Source organism: Lagenorhynchus albirostris, chromosome 10, assembly GCF_949774975.1.
Source record: "Lagenorhynchus albirostris chromosome 10, mLagAlb1.1, whole genome shotgun sequence".
Taxonomy (NCBI): domain Eukaryota; kingdom Metazoa; phylum Chordata; class Mammalia; order Artiodactyla; family Delphinidae; genus Lagenorhynchus; species Lagenorhynchus albirostris.
The window spans coordinates 68,672,201-68,696,464 of record NC_083104.1 but is presented as its reverse complement, the minus strand read 5'-3'; the positions used below and the strand labels follow the sequence as shown (position 1 = coordinate 68,696,464).

The window sequence follows — 24,264 nt, the reverse complement described above, 5'->3', positions numbered from 1 at the left end:
GGCATTTCTGTCTGTTGAGTGAATGCAAGGCCTTGGATTCCAGCCCAAGGAGTTTAAATTTTAACCCGTAGGCAATAAAAATTTGTCAGAGGTTTGTGAGCAGGGGGTTGATGGGTGTTTTAGCAGATCCATTTAGCAGCTGCACATAGGATGGTTTGGGGAGGGAAGAGTTAGGAGGTGGGGAGTCCAGTTAGGAGATCCTGGGGGTGTGTAGGATGGTCACAGGGGATGGAAAGGTTGTGGCTATAACAGTGACTTTCTTTTTAATGTGTGGAAGGGATTTTTGTTTCCTGTTTCTGGTGTAGTCTTCGTTTTAGAATCATGTCACTCAACAAAATTTTAGCTCGTCTAGACAAAGCAGCAAACATATATTGATTCTGTGTGGGAAGCATGTGGTCACTGCCTTATCAATTACGGGGGAGTCTCTGTACCAGGCAAAAATTAGCTCCTGTTAGCAACAGATTAATCTGAGGAAATGTCTGCCTCAGATGGGAATCCCTCTGAACGCTGTTAAGGATTTCATCGGCTCACATCTCACTGATCAGTTTTGATTGTGTTGGAGCAGAATGCATAGGAGCTCTTTGGAGATGGTTGTCTTAGAGAGCAGGGCCAGAAAATAGACACAGATGAGCCGGAAGCCTTTCCCGAGCAAGGACAGCTGTCTCTCCAGATCGGTTTTGATCCTCCCGGCCCCACTGCCCATTATTCTTACTTTGGTTTGTTTGTGTGTGTCCTAGGGAGCGGCTCGGCCTGGGGGCCGCGCGTCACAGCCACCGGGGAATCCAGCCGAGCGTCCGCCGGCCCCGCCCCCGCAGGACCAGTCTCTCCTGACCAACATCACCTTCTTGAAGGTGCTCCTCTGGTTGGTCCTGCTGGGACTGTTTGTGCAACTGGAATTTGGCCTGGCCTATTTTGTCCTGTCCCTCTTCTACTGGATGTATGTGGGGACACGAGGCCCCGAGGAGAAGACGGAGGGGGAGAAGAGCGCGTACTCCGTGTTCAACCCGGGCTGCGAGGCCATCCAGGGTACCCTGACTGCCGAGCAGCTGGAGCGCGAGCTGCACTTGCGACCCCTGCAGGGGAGATAGGACCAGCCCTGCTGTCGGCTGGCCTCCCAAGGTCCTTTCACCCCTGGGGCACCGACTTGTGGGTTTGACTAAGGACAGCTTGCGGGTCAGTTCTGTGACCCCGCAATTCCACACTCTTTCCCCGATCTCCTGCTGCAGTTTTATATCAGAAGTTCTTTTTGGTTTTGGTGAAACTCCCAGGAAGACATTCACTGTGGGTCTGATGCAATTTATAAAAAGAGAGACGCTTAAGAAAGGAGACCTGTTTGTCTCTTTATTTGAGAGAGGTGATTTTTAGAGCACTAAGAGGGCATTGGGGAGATAACTTTAAAATACCCAGCTGTTTGAAGTAATCGTTTGGTACATCAAGACTGTATAAAGTAAATATTCTCTTTAAATCTTTTTAAAATTAATTTATTTTTCATTGAAGTATAGTTGATTTATAATGTTGTGTTAGTTTCAGGTGTTCAGCAAAATGTTTCAGATATATATTCTTCTTCAGATTCATTTCCCATGTAGGTTATTATAAAATATCGAGTATAGTTCCCTGTACTACACAGTAGGTCCTTGTTGTTTATCTATTTTATATATAGTAGTATGTATCTGCTAATTCCAAATTCCTACTTTATCCCTTCCCCCCGACCTTTCCCCTTTGGTAACCATAAATTTGTTTTCTACGTCTGTGAGTCTGTTTCTGTAAATAAGTTCATTTGTATCATTTTTTAGATTCCACATAGAAGTGATAGCATATGGTATTTGTCTTTCTCTTTCTGACTTAACTTCACTTAGTATGATAATCTCTAGGTCCATCCATCCATGTTGCTGCAATGGCATTATTTCATTCCTTTTTATGGCTGAGTAGTATTCCATTGTGTGTATATATATCACATCTTCTTTATCCATTCCTCTGTTGATGGACAATTAGGTTGCTTCCATGTCTTGGCTATTGTAAATAGTGCTGCAGTGAAGAAGGGTGTAGTGTGTGTATCTTTTTGTTGTTGTTGTTTTTTTGTTTGTTTTTTTGAATTTTATTTTATTTTTTTATACAGCAGGTTCTTATTAGTTATCCATTTTATACATATTAGTGTATATATGTCAATCCCAATCTCCCAATTCATCACAGCACCACCACCGCTTCCCGCTGCTTTCCTCCCTTGGTGTCCATACGTTTGTTCTCTACATCTGGGTCTCAGTTTCTGCCCTGCAAACCAGTTGATCTGTACCATTTTTCTAGGTTCCACATATATGCGTTAATATATGATATTTGTTTTTCTCTTTCTGACTTACTTCACTCTGTACGACAGTCTCTAGATTCATCCATGTCTCTACAAATGACCCAATTTCGTTCCTTTTTATGGCTGAGTAATATTCTATTGTATATATGTACCACATCTTCTTTATCCATTCATCTGTGGATGGGCATTTAGGTTGCTTCCATGACCTGGCTATTATAAGTAGCGCAGCAGTGAACATTGGGGTGCATGTGTCTTTTTGAATTATGGTTTTCTCTGGGTATATGCCCAGTAGTGGGATTGCTGGGTCATATGGTAATTCTATTTTTAGTTTTTTAAGGAACCTCCATACTGTTCTCCATAGTGGCTGTATCAATTTACATTCCCACCAACAGTGCAAGAGGGTTCCCTTTTCTCCAAACTCTCTCCAGCATTTGTTGTTTGTAGATTTTCTGAGGATGCCCATTCTAACTGGTGTGAGTTGTAGTTTTGACTTGCATTTCTCTAATAATTAGTGATGTTGAGCAGCTTTTCATGTGCTTCTTGGCCACCTGTATGTCTTCTTTGGAGAAATGTCTATTTAGGTCTTCTGCCCATTTTTGGATTGAGTTGTTTGTTTTTTTGATATTGAGCTGCATGAGCTGTTTATATATTTTGGAGATTAATCCTTTGTCCATTGATTTGTTTGCAAATATTTTCTCCCATTCTGAGGGTTGTCTTTTCATCTTGTTTGTAGTTTCCTTTGCTTTGCAGAAGCTTTTAAGTTTCATTAGGTCCCATTTGTTTATTTTTGTTTTTATTTCCATTACTCTAGGAGGTGGATCAAAAAAGATCTTGATGTGATTTATGTCAAAGAGGGTTCTTCCTATGTTTTCCTCTAAGAGTTTTATAGTGTCCAGTCTTACATTTAGGTCTCTAATCGCATGTATCTTTTTGAATTATTGTTTTCTCCAGGTATATGCCCAGGATTGGGATTGCAGGATCATATAGCAACTCTATTTTTAGTTTTTTTGTTTTTTGTTGTGTTTTTTATGGTACACGGGCCTCTCACTGTTGTGGCCTCTCCCGTTGCGGAGCACAGGGTCCGGATGCGCAGGCTTAGCGGCCATGGCTCACAGGCCCAGACGCTCCGCAGCATGTGGGATCTTCCCGGACTGGGGCATGAACTCATGTCCCCTGCATCGGCAGGCGGACTTTCAACCACTGTGCCACCAGGGAAGCCCTATTTTTAGTTTTTGAGGAACCTCCGTACTGTTTTCCATAGTGGCTGCACCAATTTACATTCCCAACAACAGTGTAGGATGGTTCCCTTTCCTCCACACCCTCTCCAGCATTTATTATTTGTAGACTTTCTGATGATGGCTTTTCTGGCCAGTGTGAGGTGATACCTCACTGTAGTTTGGTGTTTTTTTTTTTTTAATTTATTTTTGGCTGTGTTGGGTCTTCGTTTCTGTGCGAGGGCTTTCTCTAGTTGCGGCAAGCGGGGGCCACTCTTCATTGCGGTATGCGGGCCTCTCACTATCGTGGCCTCTTTTGTCGTGGAGCACAGGCTCCAGACGTGCAGGCTCGGTAGTTGTGGCTCACGGGCCTCATTGCTCCACGGCATGTGGGATCTTCCCAGACCAGGCCTCGAACCTGTGTCCCCTGCATTAGCAGGCAGATTCTCAACCACTGCGCCACCAGGGAAGCCCCGTCATTGTAGTTTTGATTTGCATTTCTCTAATAATTAGTGATGTTGAGCATCTCTTCATGTGCCTTTTGGCCATCTGTATGTCTTCTTTGGAGAAAAGTCTTTTTAGATCTTCTACCCAGTTTTTGATTGGATTGTTTGTTTTTTTGATATTGAGCTGCATGAGCTGTTTTATATTTTGCAGATTAATCCATTGTCAGTTGCATCGTTTGCAAATATTTTCTCCCATTCTGGAGGTTGTCTTTTTGTTTTGTTTATGGTTTCCTTTGCTGTGCAAAAGATTTTAAGTTTAATTAGGTCCTGTTTATTTTTGTTTTTATTTCCATTATTGTAGGAGATGGACCTAAAAAGATATCGCTGCGACTTATGTCAGAGAGTGTCCTGCCTATGTTTTACTTTAGGAGATTTATAGTATCTGGTTTTACGTTTAGGTGTTTAATCCATTTTCAGTTTATTTTTGTGTATGGTGTTAGAGGATGTTTTAATTTCATTCTTTTACAAGTAGCTGTCCACTTTTCCCAGCACTACTTATTGAAGAGACTGTCTTCTCTGTTGTACATTCTTGCTTCCTTTGTCATAGATTAATTGACCATGGGTGTATGGATTTATTTCTGGGCTTTCTATCCTATTCCATTGAGCTATATTTCTGTTTTTGTTCCAGTACCATGCTCTTTTGATTACTGTAGCTGTGTAGTATAGTCTGAAGTCAGGAGACTGATTCCTCCAGCTTTCTTTTTCTTTCTCAAGATTGCTTTGGTTTTTTGGGGTCTTTTGTGTTTCCATACAAATTTTATTTTTTTTTTGTTCTAGTTCTGTGAAAAATGCCATTGGTAATTTGATAGGGATTGCATTGAATCTGTAGATTGCCATGGGTAGTATAGTCATTTTGACAGTATTGATTCTTCCAATCCAAGAACATGGTGTATCTTTCCATTTGTTTGTGTTTGTGTCATCTTTGATTTCTTTCTTCAGTGTCTCATAATTTTTGGAGTACAGGTCTTTTGTCTCCTTAGGTAGGTTTATTCCTAAGTATTTTATTCTTTTTGATGCAGTGGTAAATGGGATTGTTTCCTTAATTTCTCTTTCTGATCTTTTGTTGTTAGGGGTAGAAACGCAACAGATTTCTGTGTATTAATTTTGTATCCTACAACTTTACTGAATTCATTGATGAGCTCTAGTAGTTTTCTGGTAGTGTCTTTAGGATTTTCTGTGTATAGTATCATGTCATTTGCAAACAGTGACAGTTTTACTTCTTTTCCACTTTGGATTCCTTTTATTTCTTTTTCTTCTTTGATTGCTGTGTCTAGGACTTCCAATACTGTGTTGAACAAAAGTGGTGAGAGTGGGCATCTTTGTCTTGTTCCTGATCTTAGAGGAAATGCTTTCAGCTTTTCACCTTGAGTATGATGTTAGCTGTGGGTTTGTCATATATGACCTTTATTCTGTTGAGGTAGTTTCCCTCTATACCCACTTTCTGGAGAGTTTCTTTTGGTTTTTTTAAATCATAAATGGATGTTAAATTTTACCAAAAGCTTTTTGTGCATCTATTGAGATGATCATATGGTTTTTATTCTTCAACTTGTTAATGTGGTGTATCACACGGATTGATTTGCAGATATTGAAAAATCCTTGCATCCCTGGGATAAATCCTACTTGATCATGGTGTATGATCCTTCTAATGTATTGTTGGACTCAGTTTGCTATTATTTTGTTGAGGATTTTTGCATCTGTGTTCATGAGTGATATTAGCCTGTAATTTCCTTTTTTTGTGGTATCTTTGTCTGGTTTTGGTATCAGGGTGTTGGTGATCTCATAGAATGAGTTTGGAAGTGTTCCTTTCTCTGCAATTTTTTGGAATAGTTCCAGAGGATAGGTGTTGACTCTTCTCGAAATGTTTGGTAGAATTCTCCTGTGAAGCCATCTGGTCCTGGACTTTTGTTTATTGGGAGTTTTTAAATCACAGATTCAATTTCAGTACTTGTAATTAGTCTGTTCATATTTTCTGTTACTTCCTGGTTCAGCCTTGAGAGATTGTACCTTTCTAAGAATTTGTCCATTTCTTCTAGGTTGTCCATTTTATTGGAATATAGTTGCCCATAGTGGTCTCTTACGGTCCTTTGTATTTCTATGGTGTTGGTTGTAACTTCTTTTTCATTTCTAATTTTATTAATTTGGGCCCTCTCCCGTTTTTTCTTGATGAGTCTTGCTAAAGGTTTATCAATTTTGTTTATCTTTTCAAAGAACCAGCTTTTAGTTTTACTGATTTTTTTCTATTTTTTTTTAGTCTCTACTTCATTTATTTCTTCTCTGATCTTTATGATTTATTCCCTTCTACTAACTTTGGGTTTTGTTCGTTCTTCTTTCCATCGTTGCTTTAGATGTAAGGTTAGGTTGTTTATTTGAGACTTTTCTTGTTTCCTGAGGTAAGCTTGTATTGCTATAAACTTCTGTCTTAGAACTGCTTTTGCCGTGTCCCATAGGCTTTGGATTGTTGTGTTTTCATTTTCATTTGTCTCTAGGTATTTTTTGATTTCCTCTTTAATTTCTCCAGTGACCCATTGGTTATTTAGTAGCATATTTTTTAGCCTCCACATGTTCGTGTTTATTGCAGGTTTTTTCTTGTAGTTGATTTCTAATTTCATAGCATTGTGGTCCGAAAAAATGCTTGATTTGATTTCAGTTTTCTTAAATTTACCAAGGCTTGCTTTGTGGCCCAGCATGTGATCTATCCTGGAGAATGTTCCATGTGCACTTGAAAAGAATGTGTATTCTGCTGCTTTTGGATGGAATGCTCTATACATATCAATTAAGTCCATCTGCTCTAATGTGTCATTTAAGGCCTGGGTTTCCTTATTGACTTTATATCTCAATGATATGTCCATTGATGTAAGTGGGGTGTTAAAGTCTCCCAGAGTTTCTTATATATGTTAACATTTGCCTTATATATTGCCATATATAATTTACGCCTTATATATTGAGGTGCCTTATATAATATTTGCTTTATATGTTGAGGTGCTCCTATGTTGGGTGCATGTATATTTACAGTTGTTATATCTTCTTGGATTGATCCCTTTATCTTTATGGAGAGTCCTTCTTTGTCTCTTGTAACAGTCTTTATTTTGAAGGCTCTTTTGTCTGATATGAGCATTGCTACTCTTTTGGTTTCCATTTGCGTGGAATACCTTTTTCCATCCCCTCACTTTCAGTCTGTATGTGTTTCTAGATCTGAAGGGGGGCTCTTGTAAACAGCATGTATACGGGTCTTGTTTTTGTATCCATTCAGCCAGTCTATGTCTTTTGGTAGGAGTATTTAATCTGTTTACATTTAAGGTAGTTATCGATATGTATGTTCTTATTGTCATTTTGTTAATCGTTTTGGATTTGTTTTTGTAGGTATTTTTTTTTCCTTTCCTCTTTTGTTCTCTTCTCTTGTGATTTGATAATTATTTTCAGTGTTGTGTTTGGATTCCTTTTTCTTTTTTGTGTGTATATTTCAGATTATTGGTTTGCAATTACCATGAGTTTTTGATATAGAAGTCTGTATAAATACATGATGTTTTAAGTTGCTGATCTCTTAATTCCAAATGCATTTCAAATATCCTGCATTTGTACTCTGTTCCTCTCATGATTGCTGGCTTTGATATCATGTTTGTGTGTGGATAATTTCTGGCCTTTACTGTATGTTTGCCTTTACCAGTGAGCTCTCCCATTTCATAATTTTCTTGTTTCCAGTTGTGGCCTTTTCTACCTAGAGAAGTTCCTTTAGCATTTGTTTTAAAGCTGGTTTGGTGGTGCTGAATTCTTTTAACTTTTGCTTATCTGTAAAGCTTTTGATTTCTCCATCAATCCAAATGAGAGCCTTGATGGGTAGAGTATTCTTGGTTGTAGATTTTTTCCTTTTATCACTTTAAATATATCGTGCCACTTCTTTCTGACCTGCAGAGATTCTGCTGAAAAATCAGCTGATAACCTCATGGGGATTCCTTTGTATGTTATTTGTTGCCTTTCCCTTATTGCTCTTATTATTTTCTTTGTCTTTAATTTTTGTCAGTTTGATTACTATGTGTCTCAGCATGTTCCTCCTTGAGTTAATCCTGCCTGGGACTCTCTGCACTTCCTGGACTTGGTTGACTGTTTTCCTTTCCCATGTTAGGGAAGTTTTCAGCTATTATCTCATCACATATTTTCTCAGGCCCTTTCTATCTCTCTTCTTCTGGGATCCCTATAATGTGAATGTTGGTACGTTTAATGTTGTCCCAGAGGTCTCTTAAACTGTCCTCATTTCTTTTCATTCTTTTTTCTTTCTTTTGTTCTGCAGCAGTGATTTCCCCCATTTTGTCTTCCAGCTCACTTATCTGTTCTTCTGCCTCATTTATTCTGCTGTTGACTCCTTCTAGTGTATTTTTCATTTCAGTTATTGTATTCTTCAACTCTCTTTGGTTGTTCTTTATATTTTCTAATTCTTTGTTAAAATTTTCTTGCAGCTTCTCACACCGTGCATCCATTCCTTTTCCAGGGTCTTGGATCATCCTTATGATAATTACTGTGAAGTCTTTTCTCTGGTAGATTGCCTATCTCCACTTCACTTAGTTGTTCTTCTGGGGTTTTGTCTTCTTCCCTCATCTGGGACATATTCCTCTGACATCTTGTTTTGTCTGAATTTCTGTGTTTGTGGACTCAGTTCAATAGGCTGCCAGACTGTAGTATTCTTTCTCCTGGTGTCTGCCCCCAGTGGGTGAGGCTGCTCTAGAGGCTTGTGTAGGCTTCCTGGTGGAAGGGGCTGGTGCCTGCCCAATGGTGGTTAGAGCTGGGTCTTGGCCCTCTGGTGGGCAGGGCTGTGTCAGGGGGTGTGTCTAGAGGTTGCTGTGGGTTCAGGAAGTCTTTAGGCAGCCTGTCTGCTGATGGGTGGAGCTGTGTTCCTGCCCTGTTGGTTGTTTGGCCTGAGATGTCTCAGCCCTGGAGCCTACAGGCTGTTGGGTGGGGTCAGGTCTTGGTGCAAATATGGTGGCTTCCAGGAGAGCTCACACTGATGAATAAATAGTCCCTGGTACCTCTACCACCAGTGTCCTTGTTCTCACAGTGAGCCACAGCCACACCCTCCTACCCCACTTCTTCAGGAGACCTCCAAGACCAGCAGGTAGGTCTGGCCCAGGCTCCTATGAAGTCACTGCCTTTGCCCTGGGTCCCGGTACGACAAGACCTTTTATGCACCCTCCAAGAATGGAGTCTCTGTTTCTCCCAGTCCTGTGGAGCTCCTGCAATCAAGCCCCGCTGGCCTTGAAAGCCAAATGCTCTGGGGGCTCCTCCTCCCAGTGCTTGACCTTTAGGCTGTGGAGCCTGGCAGGGTGCTCAGAGCTCTCACTCCCACTGGAGAACTTCTGTGATATAATTATTCTCCAGTCTCTGGGTTGCCTTCCCGGGTGGTATGGGATTTGATTACATTGTGAGGGCCCCCCTCCTACCATCTCGTGGTTTCTTCTTTATGTCTTTGGATGTAGAACATCTTTTTTTGGTAGAATCCAGTCTATTTTATCGATAGTTGTTCAGCAGTTAGTTGTGATTTTGGTATGCTTGTGAGAGGAGGTAAGTTCAAAATCCTCCTACTCTGCCACCTTGTCCCTCTTTAAGTCTTTTCATATCATATTTATTTTTCCTGAAAAGTTTAAGTTGGAAGTGTCTGGGATTTGGGGGTTTTGGGTTTTTTTTTCTTTCTGCCTGAAGTCTTGCTTTTTTGGTCATCAGTGCTATTGAAACATGTGCTTTTCAGAAACAGGCCCCCATCGCCCATCCCCATTTTCCATGCTCCTCAGTTATTCTGCCGCCACACCGTGAAGGAAGATTAGAGAAGGCAGGGTTCTAAGTGCCAAGTGTGGGGAGTGATTTCACAAAGTCAACATTGGTAGATATGGTAAGTGGCTACTAATGATGAATTCAGCAAGAAGAAATTCTTGAGTACGTACAAAGGGGAGCTCTGGAAGTGGAACTCCTGATTTATTGGCTGCTTGAGTTGTTTCTTATAGTCTAAAGACTTTGGAGTGAGCAGTGCCTTTGACCATGGGCCTCTGGTGGGAAGTTATGTCAGTAGTGGTAATCAGCCATGCTTCGTGTTCCTGCCTCTTCCAGTGTGAAGTTAGAGTTTGGGCTCATTAAAATTGGGCAAAGCAAACCATTGAATACTTTTTTTGTTTGTTTTACTAGTCATACTGATTAGTAAGAGGACTCAAGCTTTAAAGCAATAGTTTTTTTTCCAAATTTCAGATTTTAAGAAATTAATGTCTCCTCAGTAGGTTTTCAGCTTCAGAATTCAGTTATTAATTCTTATACTGTGAAAGTAACTTTATTGTCTAGGAGACGTTACTAAATAATGGTCGTCTATTTTTTTTTTATTCTTGCCTGATTTACTTACAGTAAAATCTTAATTTAAATTTAACTTTTATTCATTGAATGCCAGCACTCTTCTAGGTGCTTGAGATATAATAATTTTTAAAAAGCAGGCATTTTCCCAGTTCTTGGAGCATATATTCTAACTGGGAATGGGGTGGTGGACACAATAAAACAAGCAATGCCAGTAATGGAGTGAGATGTTTTAGTTGTATCAGTAGAAGGCCTGCAGAGCAGATGTTCTCATGAATCACACTTTGTAGACAACTAACCCCATGTGTTTCAGCCCATGTTGAAAATTTACATGCATTGCTCCTCTCTAGCCCCTTGCTGATTGGGAGTTTGACTGTCTTTCAGAGTCATCCCTTGAGCTGAAGTTTCCTGTAGCTCATAAAGAAGTCTTTTCTTCTGTGACTCCTGTGTGAACTGGACCTGTAGAAAGTATGGGAAACAGATGAATCTCTATTAAACGTGCAAGTTTCTATTGTATTTGCGATACATGATTTTGTCTCCTGATTTATTTTCTTAAGGCTTTCTCCATCTCCTTGATATTTTACTTGGACTTTCCCATTTCATAAAAGCCAGATACCAAGAAGAAATATCCTTCCCTGATCAAAGGTTCACTGCAAAGCCTAGGGCAATAAATACCGTACTAGGAAAGAATTAATTTGTATTTTAAAAAATGTATAATTCAAACTTTTACCTAAAACGAAGTGCCCGTAACTCTGAATTAGGAACATTTGGTCCAATTATTAATCCCAGCAAAGTAGAGACTTCTCTTAAGGACAGAAGAGACTCAATTTAGGAGCAGACCTCTCTAGCATTCTTTGAAAATGTAGCCATTTATAACAAGGTGGAGCCTGGATTGCCTTAAGCGCACCTTTCATGGGATTTTCTGTGAGTGATTTGTCAACTCTCCTTGCTCACCTCTTCCCAGAGGTTGCATGTAAGGACAGCATTAACTTCTAGGAAAAGTGGGGTGTGAACCAATTAAATGCCTGACAGGGAAGAAAGGAAAGGATGCTATGTATTTGCTGTTCTCATCAGCCCATTAAGCTTTAGGTGCAGTCTTGATTTCCTGAATTTAATTAATTAATTTATTTTTGCTGTGTTGGGTCTTCGTTTCTGTGCGAGGGCTTTCTCTAGTTGTGGCAAGCGGGGGCCACTCTTCATCGCGGTGTGCGGGCCTCTCACTATCACGGCCTCTTGTTGCGGAGCACAGGCTCCAGACGCACAGGCTCAGTAGTTGTGGCTCACGGGCCTAGTTGCTCCGCGGCATATGGGATTCTCCGAGACCAGGGCTCGAACCTGCGTCCCCTGCATTAGCAGGCAGATTCTCAACCACTGCGCCACCAGGGAAGCCCCAATTTCCTGAATTTAGAAAGGCCTATTGATCTCAGAATTTCCACTCAGGGCCTGACCATTAGCCCAGCAAGCAGCTTCCATTAAAGGCTGCTTTGTCATCGGGGAACAGAGACCCCAGAGATGCATTCAGTCTCTATAACAGCTCTGTGCACAGATGAGGTTGTCTCTGAGTCTTGCAAGTAAACTGGTTTTTGCTTTTATTTACATTATCCCATCTTGCCTAATCACAGGGACTTTTAAGCCTCTAACTACTTATAGGGCTAGAAGAGCCCCCAAAATGCCATCAAATGTACCCCCCCCCCCGCCTTAGGCAGGTCTGCATTCATTGCTGACTAACATTTTTTTCCCTAGTGATCCCTAAAGAAGAATCCAGGTACAAGGTTCAGGCACTTCTTAGGAAGTTCTTTACTGAAAGAACTCAGGCCACCCCAGGTTATTTTTTCTTATTCTAATCTCAGTGGACACAGAGCATCCTCTGGACTGGTAAACCATTACTCAGTTCTCACTTAGTCCTTTCTGTTCTTCAGGCTAAATCATCCAGTTGTACCTCTGGGACAATCACTTTCAAGCTAGCCCTGACCCATTCTGCAGGTGCAAGGTCTGGGTGGCAGTAAGTGTCCCAGTTGGTGGGTGCAGTGACTTTTCTCAAAACCTCTGGCTTTTTACCAGTGATAATTTATGCATGTATATTTTGTGCTATTGGGATTGTGCTGTGAGTCTAGTGTTTTCCACATTTTCCTTTTGACTGATCTGTGCATTAAGATTAGGCTCACAGGCTCTGTGCTAAAAAAAACAAAAAAACTAGGAGGTTACACAATTGGTAGAATCAGTGATCCTCAGTTGGGCAGAAGAAAGTAAAATTCTAACTGTGTGTTTTTGTCTCCTGCCACTCACACTATTAACCTATTTATCAGCAAATATGTGTAGGTGCTCTGAGCCTGGTGCTGCTGGGGACACGTAGATGAGCCTCTCCAATCTGTGTCCACTGTAAGAGCCAGGATGCAGGGTGGAGCTGGGATGCCATGGAGCATCGTGCCACCAGGGGGTAGCATAGAGCTGCTGCTCTAAGTCGGTCCCTTTACCTCACAATTTATGTAATGTAGAAAACCCATTGGGATATTTATCTGAACCGTTTGCACTGCTTTTTCAGACTTTCTTTTCACTTTAAGATTCACGGAGGAAGGGGCTCATCAGAGGTCCTGGGAAAGGCAGAGAAAGCTATCAGAGTGATTTATACGCATACTTTAAAATAAAACATCCCCTCTCTACACTCAGCAGGCAGCATTGCAGTTGAGGGGGTCAGCGCTGGGCTTTTCCACATCTAAGCTTTGTAGGGGGAAAAAGACTAGGAACTTATACAGCTGGCAGAGAAACTCGATCCCTAAGCCAAAGGAAGTCAAATTTGAACTGTATGCTTTGGTTTCTGTCACACGTACTTTTATTTCACAGCATTGGAGCATTGGGTGGATAAAGACTTGGATCTCACTCTCAAAAAGCTGGAAAGAAGACAAGGTGAGTACACAGAGAACCACATTATAAGGCGTATAACATAATACAGATGTTTATAAAGGTATAAGTATGTGCATGTGTGTGTTGGGGGAATAGTCATCAAAAGGAGAGACCACTTTCAAATCTGACTTCTACACTACGTAGGATTGTCACTTTTTATGAAAAATACTACGTTTCCTCAAGTCATGAATGAATGTTTTGGAAAGTGTGGTCTGTGGACCACCTGTATTGGAATCTCCTGTGGTAATGTTAAAATGCAGATTCTAGGGCCCCAACCAGACTCATGACTCAATGTTTGGGGGTAGGACCCCAAGAATTTTCATTTCAACAGCCTCCCTGGGGTTATCTCCTGCTTACTAAAGATCAAGAGCCAATGAAATAAATCATAAATGTTAAAATAGGAAGAAAACTTAGTGATTATTAGAATGAAGCAAAGACGGATGGGTGTGTATTTTAAAAGGGGGCAACAGGCTTGCCATTTTTTTGAACTGTTCATTGGAAAGCAAAACTAGAGAAAAACACACATACGGCTTTTAAACGATTAGGAATTAACTCCCAAGACTATATAATAATTAAAGGTGCTTTATTTTTTGAAGTTTTAAAAAGTTATTACAGAATGAAGCACATGCTTATTTTAGAACACTTTCAAAATATAAAAAGGAGCAAAGTATTTAATTTCTGTACTTATATGCATGTGTTCCAGAATTCAAGAAGTCCACAGGATATACAATGAGAAAGCCTCCCTCCCTTCATCATGTTTGTTCTTTCTCAAGCCCACACTTGATAGCACACTCTACAAACGATTCTGCCCTTCGCTTTCCTTTTTAGGAGTTTGGCTTTTATTTACATGCATTTGAAGTTTTATGTAAGAGAATGGCATGATCCAATATCCATTTTTAAAAGGTCACCTGGGGTATCATGTGGAGACGGGATTTTCTGTGTCATTCATTCATTCGTCCATCTGTCCACCCGCTTGTCCATCCATCCATTCATTTACGGAGCACCTTATCTTTTTTTTTTTTCCCTATTGGTGAAAACATTTACATAATGTTTTATTCAGCCGTCTTTTAAGATTTTCTTAACAAATATTGACGTTATGGCAAAATGATTGGCTTACGAAATATGTTCATACATTCTACTTTTTATGGTTAAGTGGAAGATTTTTTTTGAGATACATTTTATTTTATTGAGATACATTTTAAAAATTTCATTTCATTAGTTTTTTTAAGTGGAAGATTTAATTGAGGGAAACCAATAATATTAATTATCATGATAATTAAAAACTAAAGCATAATATCCTAAAAATCAACACAACAAAAATTACAAATATTTTAGAAAAGGGACCAAATACTATCAATAACCATTTGTTTCTAGAACAGATACACTTATGCATTCATTGATTTAACAGTTTTGGACAGCATTTTACTGCATAAAATTTTATTTTTCCCCAAATTCATTCTTTCATCAGTGAAAGAATTACAGTTCACAAATGTGACCAAATCCAGCCTAACAACCTACTAACCAGCACCTGCTTTTTCAACTTATATGAATCTATCATATCTCTCCTAATCTGTTTATCCATCTGTCCATCTGTCTACCTTCCATTTAGCTGTTTGTCTTCGGGTCATGGTTTCTTTTTTTTTTTTTTTAATATTTATTTATTTATTTATTTTTGACTGTGTCAGGTCTTAGTTGCGGCATGCGTACGGGATCTTTCGCTGTGGCATGCAGGATCTTTCATTGCGGCGTGCAGGCTTCTCTCCGGTTGTGGTGTGCAGGCTCCAGAGTGCGTGGGCTCTATAGTTGTGGGGGTCATGCTTTCTTACGAAGAGAATCAAAAGCCTAACACAGTATCTGCTGTGGACTTTGATGGAATACCTTATTTTTACAGGCCTGGTGCTGGGCTCTCAGCACACAAAGAGATAATGCAGACAAAGTTCCTTTTCTCAAGGAGCTCACAGTAAAAGGGGGGAGGCAGCCAATAATTAGACAGTTACAGTACTGTGTGGCGAACCCTTTGAGAGTGTGCTATTTAAAGAAGGGCCAAAGCATAGAAAAGGGATATCAAAACACTTATAGAAGCAAGGAGGGCTTCCTGGAAGTGGTGACATGGTGCTGAATTTGAAGGAGCATCAGGTACTCTGCAGGGAAAAAGGGAGGGGAATGGAGGTAGCATTTCAGTCACAGGAAACCACCTGGGAAAAAGGTGATACTCATGAAGGAGAAGAGCATGCTTGGGAAAAAGTGATGCATCCTGAGGACTTCCATTATTTCTTCCAACTAGTTGTTACATAAGTATGAAAGCTATTGATTTTGGTGTAGTAATTTTGTACCAGCTCTTCCCCTTTACTGAATTTTCTTACTAATTATAATTTTCAGTTGGTTCTCCTGGACTTTCCACATAAATAGTTAGATAATTATTTTCTTTTCAGATAATGTAAAATTTAGCTCCTCTTTTCCCAATTTTTATACTTCTTGTTTTTTCTCTGTCTAATGACATTGGCTAGAACGTCCAGAAGAATGTTAAATCAGAATAAGAGTCAGTGATATCTTGTTCTTGACTTTAATGAGTATGCTTTAGTAGTTTCCCGTTAAACATACTGCTGGCTTCGGGGTAAGCGGGTGCATGGATAGACAGACTTATATCTCAAGGAATTATTCATCTGTACTTAGGTTGTTAATCTTTTTTTTCCTTAAAATAAAAATGGGTGTTGGATTTTAAGAAATCCAGTATAGCAGAGACTTGATTATGTGATTTTTCTCTTTGGTCAATTAATGTAATCAATTATGTTATAGATTTACTCATACTGAACCATCCTTTTATTCCTAGAATAAATGATCCTTTATTATAATGTACTATTCTTTTAATGTGCTGATAGGGTCTGTTGCTAATATTTTCATGAAATTTTCAATAATTTTCATGAGATTATAGTATTTTTGACCAAGTTTTAAGATATTTGAGCAATTTTCTAAAATTCAGATTTTGGAATACATAAAAGCATTATTTTAGGTCTTTATTACAGATTGTCCCCTTTTACCATTATAAAAAGCCATCTTTGTTTTCTTTATTGATTTTTGCCTTGAATTCACCCTTATCTGATATTAAGACTGGCTCACCTACTTTTTTGTTTGCATTTGCTAAGTATGCCTCTGTCCATACGTTGGTTTTCAGCCTGAGTTATTTTTAGTAGGTGTGTTGCTTGTATATAGAGAATAATTGGGTTTTGCTTTATCATCCACTATGAGAATATTTTCTTTTAATAGGTGAGTTTAGCTCAGTCATATTTATTGAAATCTTATTTATCTTCTCACATGTTTTGTTACACTTTCTGTTTATATTGCTTCTTTTACCATATGGCTTCTCTTTTTTGTGTGTGTTTCTTTGGATAATTTGGAGAGTTTAAATATCTGTTCCAAAGTTGTCTTTTAACTTTAAATTAATTACTTAATCCTTCATATTTTGGGGCAGTATTTATTAATATCCTATAAAAATTGAATGTAATAAGTTTTTGGTTTTTTCTTTGAATTTTATTTTCTTTTTTTATATAGCAGGTTTCTATTAGTCATCCATTTTATACACATCAGTGTATACATGTCAATCCCAATCTCCCAGTTCATCACACCACCACCCCCATCCCCTGCTGCTCCCCCTCACCTTGGTGTCGATACATTTGTTCTCTACATCTGTGTCTCTATTTCTGCCCTGCAAACCGGTTCATCTGCACCATTTTTCTAGGTTCCACATATATGCGTTAATATACGATATTTGTTTTTCTCTTTTTGACTTACTTCACTCTGTATGACAGTCTCTAGATTCATCCACGTCTCTACAAATGACCCAATTTCATTCCTTTTTATGGCTGAGTAATATGCCATTGTATATATGTACCACATCTTCTTTATCCATTCATCTGTGGATGGGCATTTAGGTTGCTTCCATGACCTGGCTATTGTAAGTAGCACAGCAGTGAACATTGGGATGCATGTGTCTTTTTGAATTATGGTTTTCTCTGGGTATATACCCAGTAGTGGGATTGCTGGGTCATATGGTAATTCTATTTTTAGTTTTTTAAGGAACCTCCATACGGTTCTCCATAGTGGCTTTATCAATTTACATTCCTACCAACAGTGCAAGAGGGTTCCCTTTTCTCCACACCCTCTCCAGCATTTGTTGTTTGTAGATTTTCTGATGATGCCCATTCTAACTGGTGTGAGGTGATACCTCATTGTAGTTTTGACTTGCATTTCTCTAATAATTAGTGATGTTTAGCGGCTTTTCATGTGCTTGTTGGCCATCTGTATGTCCTCTTTGGAGAAATGTCTGTTTAGGTCTTCTGCCCATTTTTTGATTGGGTTGTTTGTTTTTTTAATATTGAGCTGCATGAGCTGTTTATATATTTTGGAGATAAATCCTTTGTCCGTTGATTCGTTTGCAAATATTTTTTCCCATTCTGAGGGTTGCCTTTTTGTCTTGTTTGTAGTATCCTTTGCTTTGCAAAAGATTTTAAGTTTCATTAGGTCCCATTTGTTTATTTTTGTTTTTATTTCCATTACTCTAGGAGGTGGATCAAAAAAGATCTTACTGTGATTTATGTCAAAGAATGTTCTTCTTGTGTTTTCCTCTAAGAGTTTTATAGTGTCCAGTCTTACATTTAGGTCTCTAATTCATTTTGAGTTTATTTTTTGTGTATGGTGTTAGGGAGTGTTCTAATTTCGTTCTTTTACGTGTAGCTGTCCAGTTTTCCCAGCACCACTTATGACTGTCTTTTCTCCATGTATATCCTTGCCTCCTTTGTCATAGATTAGTTGACCATAGGTGCGTGGGTTTATCTCTGGGCTTTCTATCTTGTTCCCTTGATCTATATTTCTGTTTTTGTGCCAGTCTGAAGTCAGGGAGTCTGATTCCTCCAGCTCCATTTTTTCCCCTCAAGACTGCTTTGGCTATTCGGGGTCTTTTGTGTCTCCATACAAATAGTGAAATTTTTTGTTCTAGTTCTGTAAAAAATGCCATTGGTAACTTGATAGGGATTGCATTGAATCTGTAGATTGCTTTGGGTAGTGTAGTCATTTTCACAATATTAATTCTTCCAAGCCAAGAACATGGTATATCTCTCCAACTGTTGGTATCATCATTAATTTCTTTCATCAGTGTCTTATAGTTTTCTGCATACAGGTCTTTTGTCTCCCTGGGTAGGTTTATTCCTAGGTATTTTATTCTTTTTGTTGCAGTGGTAAATGGGAGTGTTTCCGTAATTTCTCTTTCAGATTTTTCATCATTAGTGTATAGGAATGTAAGAGATTTCTGTGCATTAATTTTGTACCCTGCAACTTTACCAAATTCATTGATTAGCTCTAGTAGTTTTCTGGTGGCATCTTTAAGATTCTCTATGTATAGTCATGTCATCTGCAAACAGTGACAGTTTTACTTCTTCTTTTCCAATTTGTATTCCTTTTATTTCTTTTTCTTCTCTGATTGCCGTGGCTAGGACTTCCAAAATGATGTTGAATAATAGTGGCGAGAGTGGACATCCTTGTCTCGTTCCTGATCTTAGAGGTAATGCTTTCAGTTTTTTACCATTGAGAATGAAGTTTGCTGTGGGTTTGTCGTATATGGCCTTTATTATGTTGAGGTAGGGTCCTTCTATGCCCACTTTCTAGAGAGTTTTTATTATAAATGGGTGTTGAATTTTGTCAAAAGTTTTTTCTGCATCTATTGAGATGATCATATGTTTTTTATTCTTCAGTTTGTTAATATGGTGTATCACATTGATTGATTTGCGTATATTGAAGAATCCTTGCATCCCTGGGATAAATCCCACTTGATTATGGTGTATGATCCTTTTAATGTGTTGTTGGATTCTGTTTGCTAGTATTTTGTTGAGGATTTTTGCATCTATATTCATCAGTGATATTGGTCTGTAATTTTCTTTTTTTGTAGTATCTTTGTCTGGTTTTGGTATCAGGGTGATGGTGGCCTCATAGAATGAGTTTGGGAGTGTTCCTTCCTCTGCAATTTTTTGGAAGAGTTTGAGAAGGATGGGTGTTAGCTCTTCTCTAAATGTTTGATAGAATTCACCTGTGAAGCCATCTGGTCCTGGACTTCTGTGTGATGGAAGATTTTTAATCACAGTTTCAATTTCATTACTTGTGATTGGTCTGTTCATATTTTCTGTTTCTTCCTGGTTCAGTCTTGGAAGGTTATACCTTTCTAAGAATTTGTCCATTTCTTTCAGGTTGTCCATTTTATTGGCATAGAGTTGCTTGTAGTAGTCTCCTAGGATGCTTTGTATTTCTGCAGTGTCTATTGTAACCTCTCCTTTTTCATTTCTAATTTTATTGATTTGAGTCCTCTCCCTCTTTTTCTTGATGAGTCTGGCTAATGGTTTATCAATTTTGTTTATCTTCTCAAAGAACCAGCTTTTAATTTTATTGATCTTTGCTATTGTTTTCTTTGTTTCTATTTGATTTATTTCTGCTCTGATCTTTATGATTTCTTTCCTTCTGGTTTTTGTTTGTTCTTCTCTTTTGTTTGTTCTTCTTTCTCTAGTTCCTTTACTTGTAAGGTTAGATTGTTTATTTGAGATTTTTCTTGTTTCTTGAGGTAGGCTTGTATAGCTGTAAACTTCCCTCTTAGAACTGCTTTTGCTGCATCCCATAGGTTTTGGATCATCGTGTTTTCATTGTCATTTGTCTCTAGGTATTTTTTGATTTCCTCTTTGATTTCTTCAGTGATCTCGTGGTTATTTAGTAATGTATTGTTTAGTGTTTTGTGTTTTTACATTTTTTTCCCTGTAATTGATTTCTAATCTCATAGCATTGTGGTCAGAAGAGATGCTTGATATGATTTCAGTTTTCTTAAACGTACCGAGGCTTGATTTGTGACCCAAGATGTGATCTATCCTGGAGCATGTTCCGTGCGCACTTGAGAAGAAACTGTAATCTGCTGTTTTTGGATGGAATGTCCTATAAATATCAATTAAATCTGTCTGATCTATTGTGTCATTTAAAGCTTATGTTTCCTTGTTAATTTTCTGTTTGGATGATCTGTCCATTGGTGTAAGTGAAGTGTTAAGGTCCCCCACTATTATTGTGTTACTGTCAATTTCCTCTTTTATAGCTGTTAGCAGTTGCCTTATGTATTGAGGTGCTCCTATGTTGGGTACGTATATATTTATAATTGTTATATCTTCTTCTTGGATTGATCCCTTGATCATTATGTAGTGTCCTTCCTTATCTCTTGTAACATTCTTTATTTTAAAGTCTATTTTATCTGATATGAGTATTGCTACTTCAGGTTTCTTTTGATTTCCATTGGCATGGAATATCTTTTTTCATCTCTTCACTTTCAGTCTGAATGTGTCCCTAGGTCTGAAGTGGGTCTCTTATAGACAGCATATATATGGGTCTTGTTTTTGTATCCATTCAGCATATATAAGGGTCTTGTTTTTGTATCCATTCAGCAAGCCTTGCTTTTGTATCCATTTTGTGTCTTTCGGTTGGAGCATTTAATCCATTCATGTTTAAGGTAATTATCGATATGTATGTTCCTATTACCATTTTCTTAATTGTTTTGGGTTTGTTTTTGTAGGTCCTTTTCTTCTCTTGTGTTTCCCACTTAGAGAAGTTATTTTAGCATTTGTTGTAGAGCTGGTTTGGTGGTGCTGAATTCTCTTAGCTTTTGCTAGTCTGTAAAGCATTTGATTTCTCCATTGAATCTGAATGAGATCCTTGTTAGGTAGAGTAATCTTGGTTGTGGTTTCTTCCCTTTCATCACTTTAAGTATATCATGCCACTCCCTTCTGGCTTGTAGAGTTTCTGCTGAGAAATCAGCTGTTAACCTTATGGGAGTTCCTTTGTATGTTATTTGTCGTTTTTCCCTTGCTGCTTTCAATAATTTTTCTTTGTCTTTAATTTTTGCCAATTTGATCACTGTGTGTCTCTGCGTGTTTCTCATTGGATTTATCCTGTATGGGACACTCTGCACTTCCTGGACTTGGGTGGCTATTTCCCTTCCCATGTTAGGGAAGTTTTTGGCTATAATCTCTTCAAATATTTTCTCGGGTCCTTTCTCTCTCTCTTCTCCTTCTGGGACCCCTATAATGCGAATGTTGTTGTGCTTAATGTTGTCCCAGAGGTCTCTTAGGCTGTCTTCATTTCTTTTCATTGTTTTTTCTTTATTCTGTTCCACAGCAGTGAATTCCACCATTCTGTCTTCCAGGTCACTTAGCCATTCTTCTGCCTCAGTTATTCTGCTATTGATTCCTTCTGGTGTATTTTTCATTTCAGTTATTGTGTGGTTCATCTCTGTTTGTTTGTTCTTTAATTCTTGTAGGTCTTTGTTAAACATTTCTTGCATCTTCTCGATCTTTGCCTCCATTCTTTTTCCGAGGTCCTGGATCATCTTCACTATCATTATTCTGAGTTCTTTTTCTGGAAGGTTGCCTATCTCCACTTCATTTAGTTGTTGTTCTGGGGTTTTATCTTGTTCCTTCATCTGGTACATAGCCCTCTGCCTTTTCATCTTGTATTTCTGTGAATGTGGTTTTTTTCCACTGGCTGCAGGATTATAGTTCTTCTTGCTGCTGCTGTCTGCCCTCTGGTCTGGACTTGCTTAGTTCTGGTGACCGGGAAGTCCAAGATCAAGGCACTAGCAGATGTGGTGTCTGGTACCCACTTCCTGGTTCATGGAGGGAGAGCGAATGTAATAAATTTATATTTCCACCTCTCCCTACTTCTCTTCATCCCTCAATAATCAATTATATTGACAGATTGGTTGGTTGATTTTACATCTTTAAATATATTTATAACTGATTACTTGATTTATTACCCTTAAATGACATTTTTTACCTGTGGTTATGAAAGATGAGGAAATCATCATACCAACACCTCTTTACTCCTCCTGTCCCTTTTCCTTTCTTTAGTTAAAATTTCTACATTTGATTTAGTATTAGTCCTACCTATAATTTTTTTTTCTTAGTGATAAACTATGAACATAGTCTCATGTTGTTCTTCTATAGTATTGATTTTGACAGCTGCATAATATTTTTGTATGGATAAATGTATCATCATTTATTTAGCCAATCCCCTATTGTTGAACATGTAAGTTGTATTCAGTTTTCACTAGTATGAATAGTATAAACCAGGCTAACCTCTTTGCAGTTTAAAACTCTGTATTTCCAACTCTTGGAAAAGAGTAATTAGAGGCCAGTTCCTATCAGGACAGTGGTCTCAGACCTTAGTGACCATCCACGTCTCCTGGGGATCTTGTTAAATGCAGATTCAGATTCTGATTCTCAGGCCAGAGCCTGAGATTCTGCGTTTCAAGCAAGCTCCCAGGTGATGCTGATGCTGTAGGTCTTCCGACCACACTTTGAGTAGCAATACATCTTATACATTTTATATCTGTGGAATACATTTTATATCTGTGGAATTTTGCTTGAATGAATAAAGTGCTAGGAAACATACTCTGTAGCAGAGATTCTCATTGTTCACACACTCTAAAATATTAGGTTCATATCAGAGTAATTTGTAGCAAATCATCATTATCTGTGAATGTTCATTTACAATTTTATTAGTGCAACTGCAAGGTTACCCTTACGCTGTAAATCTCCTCACTTGCCTGGGCCTACTGTGGATGTGTCCACAGGAGCCTCTCAGGTATGCACATTACTTTCACATGGGAAAAAAAAATTGAGAACCTGGGGACCAGCAGTTAAGCAGAAGTCAGATCCTACCCTGGGATGAATTGGTGAAGAGAAGCCTTTGAACCCCAATTTGTCAATGATATCTGCACTCCTAACCCTTGGAGACATGTCTTTTGTTTGGTGGGTGGTTGTTTAGGTGGGTTTATCCTACCAGACCCTAAGTGATCTTGGCCCCTGCCTGCCTCTCCCAGTCACATTCGCCTCCTTCATGTTCATTCTACATGGGGGTTTGGCATACTTTTTCTGTAAAGGGCCTGTAAATCGTCTTTGTTGGCATACTGTCCCTGTCATGACTACTCAGCTTCGCCATTGTGGAGCGAAAGCAGCCATAGAATGCTGTGAATAAATGAGTGTGCCAATAAAACTTTATTTATAAAACCAGGTAGTGGGCCATAGTTTACTGACTCCTGCTCTAACACACCAAATAGGCTTCTGCTTTAGGGTTTTTGCTTAGAACTCACTTCCCCAGATGATCCTAGGACTTGTTCCCCCACTCCGTTCAGGTCTCTCACGTTATGTCATCAGAAAGGCCTTCCCTGACAACCCAATCTAAAACAGAACTCTGCTCCCATATCTCCATTTTTTCTCCTCCTCGCTCCTATGGTAAATACTTCATTTAGTTGCTTTACTAATAATATTGATCACATTTTGGTAACTCCTAGAGAAAAGCATATGTGTTTATAGACAGAATATTTTTTTACACATGTAGCAGTCCATTCACAGTGGACAATCTCTATGGACAGAAATAGCTTTATTTTTTAAATTAATTTTTTTTGGCTGTGTTGGGTCTTCGTTTCTGTGTGAGGGCTTTCTCTAGTTGCAGCGAGCGGGGGCCACTCTTCATCGCAGTGCGTGGGCGTCTCACTGTCGCGGCCTCTCTTGTTGCGGAGCACAGGCTCCAGACACGCAGGCTCAGTAGTTGTGGCTCAGGGGCCTCGTTGCTCCGCGGCATGTGAGATCGTCCCAGACCAGGGCTCAAACCCGTGTCCCCTGCATTAGCAGGCAGATTCTCAACCACTGTACCACCAGGGAAGCCCCCAAAATAGCTTTATTATGCAGAGTTTGTTTTTATTGTATTCCTCTCATGACTTTTCCCCTGAGATTTAGACTGAGTTTGGCAGTGCCAAATGTATTATATGTTGGATTGGCACGGGGCGATATGAAAGAATTGCTTTGTTCTAGATCCCCATCCATGAAAAAAATAATGTATTTGGCTCTTTTGGCTCTTCATATAGATTATAAGTTCTGCCCCATATGTAATTTTCAAAGAACTGTTTATGGAAAGAGAATTTCCTAGACGATTTACCTGTTTCACA

General features: G+C 39.0%; 1 protein-coding gene across 4 annotated transcripts in view; it reads left to right on the top strand.

Annotated features, from left to right (window-relative positions):
• SAYSD1 (SAYSVFN motif domain containing 1) overlaps nucleotides 1-24,264 on the top strand; it is a 38,422-nt gene that overhangs the window by 4,849 nt on the left and 9,309 nt on the right. For 2 of the 4 annotated variants that reach the window (XM_060162788.1, XM_060162789.1), the window contains exons 2-4: nucleotides 738-1,447; nucleotides 10,728-10,811; nucleotides 13,185-13,247. In XM_060162788.1, coding sequence (XP_060018771.1) covers nucleotides 738-1,088 — 351 coding nt within the window. In that variant the 3' untranslated portion in view covers nucleotides 1,089-1,447; nucleotides 10,728-10,811; nucleotides 13,185-13,247. Of the gene's footprint in view, nucleotides 1-737; nucleotides 1,448-10,727; nucleotides 10,869-13,184; nucleotides 13,248-18,730; nucleotides 18,801-24,264 lie in introns of those variants that run through there. The other 2 variants (XM_060162790.1, XM_060162787.1) reach the window with 2 other exon arrangements.